Source organism: Coregonus lavaretus (genome assembly GCF_964263955.1).
Source record: "Coregonus lavaretus genome assembly, chromosome: 12".
In the NCBI taxonomy this organism is placed as follows: domain Eukaryota; kingdom Metazoa; phylum Chordata; class Actinopteri; order Salmoniformes; family Salmonidae; genus Coregonus; species Coregonus lavaretus.
In genome coordinates, this window is record NC_139999.1 from 32,330,650 (window position 1) to 32,337,408 (window position 6,759).

The 6,759-nt window shown below is 43.7% G+C and overlaps 1 protein-coding gene across 1 annotated transcript; it reads right to left on the bottom strand.

Moving 5' to 3' along the window:
- Positions 1–5,443, bottom strand: LOC311138585 (protein transport protein Sec61 subunit alpha). The gene is made up of 12 exons (XM_084173336.1): positions 5,282–5,443; positions 4,372–4,439; positions 4,180–4,245; positions 3,994–4,072; positions 3,603–3,734; positions 3,372–3,481; positions 2,910–3,063; positions 2,460–2,620; positions 2,061–2,258; positions 1,722–1,913; positions 1,467–1,543; positions 1–1,291 (listed from the first exon to the last, which is right to left on the bottom strand). The coding sequence occupies exons 1-12, from the start codon at positions 5,286–5,288 to the stop codon at positions 1,105–1,107; spliced, it is 1,431 nt and encodes a 476-aa protein (XP_084029462.1). The 5' UTR covers positions 5,289–5,443; the 3' UTR covers positions 1–1,104.
- Positions 5,444–6,759: the final 1,316 nt, after the last annotated feature.

Here is a 6,759-nt window from a genome sequence, read left to right on the forward strand (position 1 = left end):
ACATGTGAAAGTGTTTTTAATACAGTCATGATCAAAGCAGACAAAAAACACAAACACAAAAAATCTTTCCTCACCCAATTTTACCCAACAAAGTGGGCAACAGGTATGAACGTGGCATAAGATGACCTCTCCCTAAACACACCCTTCCTTCAGCCCAGTTTCAACATTAAGGACCTTCTGCTGAGTGGTTCACTTGATAAACTCTTCCACTGCTGCACACTTTCACATTAAACACATTTGATTTTGACAAAGCTGGACCACACAGAGCCCTACACTCCTCTTCCTGATCCTATATTGGATCGCTGCTTTTAAACAGTCACGTCTGGCAGACAAACATGGTTATATTCTGAATAGTTCTGAGTCTGGTCCAAAACTTCCTTTGCTACTCAATCAGTGAAATGAGTGGCCATCAGGTCAACACCCCAGATAAAGATTGTACCAAAGAGCCCAGCTGTGAAGGTATACTGTACACTCATACCCATCTATATCCTCCAGGTAATAGAGATGATGGAATTAAAGCAGAAAAACTAAGTATTCCTATGTATACTGTGTTGGGTTGTATGAAAGAAGTCCAGTAAGAGAGGGACTGCCCTCACCCCAGTGTAGTATACATGATTGCATACAACAGAGCCACAGAGCTCTTGTCTCAGTCTGAAAAGGAACCCCCCCCCCATAAACGCTTGTGGATCAGACCATTTTATACAGATATGAAACACTTCAGATGATGACCCTGAGGAGGTTAACCAGTCCCAGGCATCAGGCAAACTGAGTTTAGAGATTGATCTATGTGTTATAACTAAAAGGGGGAGCAGACCAGGGGTTGTGAATGTCAGGATGTAGTCAGTCACACCACGTCGCTACACAAACCATTCTGTTTGAGCTGAACCTCCTGTAGGCCATGTCAGGGGGAGATGCCAGAAAGCATCCGGGAAATGACACAGGAGAGAACAGATTAATTATGCAGATTAAAAAACCTAAATGGACATATAATAATGGGAATAATAATAGGAGGTTTGGTGGGACTTGGTCTGATCTGGGGCATGTCCATGTGCATGTGCATTAAGAGGGTCATTATGTCGCAGATGTTGGCAGCCAGGTGTCTGTCTAAAAGAGCAGGGCTCCCATGCTGCCCATTTCACTCTGCTCCTTGACAAAGATCTCAAAGTACTGGTAGATGATGGTGACGGCTAGCAGGATACCCGTGCCCGAGCCGATAGCACCCAGGAAGTCCGCCATGACGGAAAGGCCGCCGATACAGAGACCACCAAAGGCAGCCGCTGTGGGGATGTACCTGGAACACACATAGGCAAGATTAAGGGTTGTTCGGGAGGCAAATTCAAGTAGTAGTGCACCAATCATTACCAGAAGAAAGTTTGTTTGGAATAGTGTAATATTAAACCCTGGTAAAGCTATGATGATGTGGATTGTTATGGCTAAATGTTAGAGAGATGGCTGAGATTGTTCACCTGTTGAGTTCATGGACCATGGAGGTCTCTCTGTGTCCCCTCATAACCATCTGTTGCTCCTTTAGCTGCTTAGCCACCTGGGAGACAAAACACACACTCATGGTTTACATAACACATGTTGCCCCTAAAAGCCCTAGAAATGTTTAGTTAATAAGATTTCTACATCAAAACCACTTGTCTGTTTCAAATGAAATCGAATCAGTTGATTAATACATAGTCTAACAAATGTAGAGCACATGTGGTAGCAGGACTTACATCTTTGGCAGAGGAGCCGGACACCTCAATCCAGGTCTTGGAGAAAAAGGCACAGGAGCCCAGCATGAAGCATATGTAGATAGCAGCATGGATGGGGTCATCTAGGACCGAGCCAAACGACTCCGGGGGAGAGAAGTAGTAACAGAGCCCACCCACTGGGTAGGCACGGGCTGGACCGCCTGACGATGTGTCCTACAAACACACGCACAAGTCTGGTCATCTCATACAGTCTATGTTGCTGGATATGTTAATGTGACAAACTTGTCAAATGTAGTTAAACTGAGTTTAGAGTTCAGACATAGTAGTTCAGGTAAATGGTTTAAAATGGTGTGTACTTACCGACCAGGTGCCCAGCAGGTTAACCAGGAAGTTACCACTGAATCGTGTGGAGAGCATCTGAGAGATGACGTACAGGTTGGACACGAGGGCAGACTGGAGGATGATGGGAATGTTGGAGGTATAGAAGAGCTTGATGGGATAAGTGTTGTACTGGCCACGGTAACGGGCAGACTTAATGGGCAGGTCCACCCTGAAGCCCTGTAGAGAGATGGGAGGAAGAGACGGACATGGTGAGATACAGTATACATTTATAAAGTCTAAATGGACATTACTAAAAAGGTGAAGAAAAAACAATTGCTATGTGTTGTTTTTTGAGGGACCAATTATCTGACAATAACAAATGTGTTCAACTCCTTTAACTGGTATTAGGACAGACAATGAAGAAAGAGCGTTACTGACCTGGAAGTATATGACTACACCAAAGACGAAGACGGTGGCGAGGAGGTTCATGAGGTTGGGCAGGTTCTGGCGGTAGAAGGCCTCTCTCAGGGCGCGCACCTTGTCTGTCCGAGTGGCCAGCAGATGGAAGAGGGCAATGATAGCCCCCTCAAACTCTGTGCCTGAACCAAAGACAAGATACTCAAACATCAGCCTCACATCTAGAGACCACCTGACCTAACCCAGACCGCTGGGGGTTTTCAAGGCCAAGTCTGGATCTATAGGAGCCCTAGTTGGTCTTATGTGAAATTACTACTTACATATAACCAGGTATGTTTATCTCTGATAGTGGAAATTAGTAAGTCTGTCCTAAATGTACACCCAGACATGGCACATCAGTTTCAATGCCCCAGTTTAGCCCCTATGAGCCCTGCTGTCCCTCTCTCACAGCCCTCTGGTCTGGTATCATACCCCTGCCAGTGTTGACGGTGGTGGGGCTAAAGGCCTTCCAGACGATGGTCTCACAGATGTTGGTGGCAATGAACAGAGAGATACCAGAGCCCAGACCATAACCCTTCTGCAGCAGCTCATCCAGCAGCAGCACGATCAGACCTGCCACAAACAGCTGGAAGGGGAGACAGATGGGTTAGAGACACAGAGACAAATCACCCGCACTGGAGCCCTGTTTGACTTCCTTTAAATATACCTATTCTTCATACATTCCTTGAAGTAATCTGAGAGGGTTGGATTGGTTAAAGAATAGGATGTGAACCTTGTTCTATATTATCCAATCACTTACAGATTAATAGTGATAACCTCAGAAAATGTAGCAAGAAAGGAGTGTTTTAACTATTGGACCAAGCTTGGATCTGACAGGGGAAGTAAAGAGTAGGGATAAGAATATGACTCAGAGGGGTGGGGAGGAGGGCTCACCTGGATGATGATGAGAAGACAGATCCCAGCGCCCATATCGGAGGGGTCTCCGTACATGCCAGTCATCACATACACGATGGCCTGACCAATGGTGATGATCATACCAAACACTGTAGGAGAAAGCAAGGGGTTAAAGAATCTATGGCCTCATTCACAGTAATGCTCCAAGCTTGACAGAATCAAATCAAAGATACTCAAACTAGGAACAGGAAGTGGGGCTTGTGGTCTTACATTTTTGTGCTCCATTGAAGAGGGCCCTGTCTTTGGGGGTGTCTCCCACCTCGATGATCTTAGCCCCAGCCAGGAGCTGCATGATGAGGCCTGAGGTGACAATCGGAGAGATACCCAGCTCCATCAGGGTACCTTGAGGGAGAAACCCAGGGGACGTTAACAGGAGAGCAGAGCCATAGAGATGAAATAACACCATTCACCCATTCAAGTCGGAGATAAAAGTTATCACTCCAATTGACCAACAACATTCACTCAACACTTTATCAATTCACACACTCAATTACTAATTCGTTGATATGTCCCTTGATTGACTTATCAATTCACAGAGCCATTCATTTATTCACCTGTTAATCTAATTTGATGTCTCTACATTGCAAAAGTGACAACCCACCTCTGTTGGAGGCCAGAATCACTCTCATCCAGTAGAAGGGATCTGCAGAGTCTGATGACATGATGCCAAACAGGGGAATCTGGAGGATAGACGTGACAGACATTCAGGTGTGAGGTTTTTCTTTATTTAATTCTACTCGTTTAACATGCTAGAAAAGATTGTGTGAACAAAAAGGCAGATATTTACCTGGCAGCACACGAGGAAAATGAAGAGAGTGATGGCTGTCCATAGTACCTTCTCTCTGAACTGGATCTGTTGAGCACAAGAATTACAGTGAGACATGGAAGTAACAATGACAGCATTAACAATGTAACACATACAGAGGTTTATAAAGTTTAATGTAAAACGATTCTTGTCATCATTAAGTAAATACTGTACCTTTCTTTCGGGTTTCTGGATTTCAGGTAATACCGCGCAGAACGGCTTTATTACCTCCAGGAATTTGACTAAAAAACAGACAAAGGGAGGGTTGTTATTGGTTCACCATAATAAACATAAATCAAGGGCAGTGAACCTATTTGTAGGGGGACGTGGCATAGCGGTAACGTTACATGCATTACTAGCGGTTTGCATCTTTGGATATAAGCGAATTCACTATGAAAACAGATAGCACTATACACAATTATTCAATTAAACATTTTGCATACCAGCAAAAGGGTTTCAGTTAGCATTTGCTGCTTATGATATGGAGTTAGTTATTTGTGGCAAACACTGACTGTTAGCTGTGCGTCGTCATCACTGGTCTAGCTGTCTGCTTCAAATATAGCTAGCTATGTTAGCATAAATACTGCAAGATAAACCTGTAAAGTTACCGAACTCTGAGATATCAATGATCATGTAACAATGGTAGATATTAAATAGTTATCAATGTAGCTGATCGGGCATTTAATAATACGAAGTAAATAACAAATATGTACAGCTGTTAGCTAGCTAGCCGGCTAATGTAATGTTAGCAAGTAGCTAGTTAACTAGCTATCAACTGACAGCTAACGTTAGCTAGCTAAATTAGTTAACCTTAGTTACCTAACTAACGTTAGTATAAACAACTGACAAAACTAACCATTTCATTGCAGACATTGCTGTTGAAGACAGGAGTTGAAAATGTGTTTTAAACACAGAGTACTCGTCGTCTAACTAACTAAATGTTAGCTAGCTAGCTACAATGAAAATGGCCTCCATCGAGCCAATCGTTGAAAAATCTCATAGCTTGGATCTGATTCATCAAACGTTTCCTGTTTGTGAAATCGTCCTCTTGCTAGCTAGCTACTTAATTCTGGGGGATACTCACTGCCCATGATGATGTCCCAAGCGTTACGTTCTTTGAGTGTGTGGTCCCTGTGTGTCAGATAGTGGGTCTCTCCAGTTTTCGTTCTGACTACGGGCAAAAAGCTCTGCGCTGGGAAAGAAAGCACTTTAGAGACACGTCACCACTACACAGGCGCTTCAACACGTCAGTTCAACAGAAAGTGGGTGTCTCTTTAGTTTCTAGAGTTAAAAGTGAACTGAAAACTATGCGGTAGGGTCAATATTGTATTCTGTCTCCCCTGTAGCACTGTACTGGCCCTCAATGCATATGGCCAGACGTGTGTCGGTCAGCTTTTTCATAACCCCACTGTCTCCATGAAAAATTTAATGTCTTTGTTAGATATTATTATGATGAAGAAACATACAATAAAAAAATGGACACGCCGTTGGCATTAAACAATAAATAGATTATGTCCTGCAAAAATTTTTACGCGAATGGGCGCGTTTGAGCACTCATTCAAAGTGTGTTGCATTATGGGGATTTATTTGTTTCGACTTGCACCTACATGTCCACTGCATGAGCTTTACAAAAATAATGTGATCAAAGGTCATCAAGTTTTGACTGCAGTCGACTGCAAATTTCTGCAGTTGCTCTTCACCAACTTCATCCTGCAGCCATCGCTTGCATTGTGGGAGGCTCTATTGTCAACCAATCATTAGGGTGTTTTTGTTTGACCCACGCGAACGTGACCAAAGACTTGGAACCAACTTTGCCTTTCAGTTTGTGATTGTGTGATATGGGGGTTGGAGACACGTTTATAAACAATGGGAACACTGCCTCAGATCCTCAAAAGGTTCTACAGCTGCACCATCGAGAGCATCCTGACTGGTTGCATCACCACCTGGTATGGCAACTGCTCGGCATCTGACCGCAAGGCGCTACAGGGGGTAGTGCGTATGGCCCAGTACATCACTGGGACCAAGCTTCCTGCCATCCAGGACCTCTATACCAGGCGGTGTCAGAGGAAGGCCATAAAAATGGTCAAAGACTCCAGCCACCCTAGTCATAGACTGTTCTCTCTGCTACCGCATGGCAAGCGGTACCGGAGCGCCAAGTATAGATCCAAAAGGCTCCTTAACAGCTTCCACCCCAAGCCATAACACTGCTGAACAGTTAATCAAATGGCTACCTGAACTATTTGCATTGACCCCCGCTTTTTTTACTCTGCTGCTATGCATAGTCACTTTACCCCTACCTACATGTACATATTACCTCAATTACCTCAACTAACTTGTACCCCTGCACATTGACTCTGTACCAGTACCCTCGGTATATAGCCTCGTTATAGTTATTTTATTGTGTTACTTTTTTTTACTTTAGTTTATTTAGTAAATATTTAGTAAAAAATGGCTTTTTCCCCCCTGGATTGCGTTCCCCTGTGATTTTACCCACACACTGCTACTGTTAAAATGCTTGATGTTCATATGATTATGGGTTATACATACAATACTGATGTTACT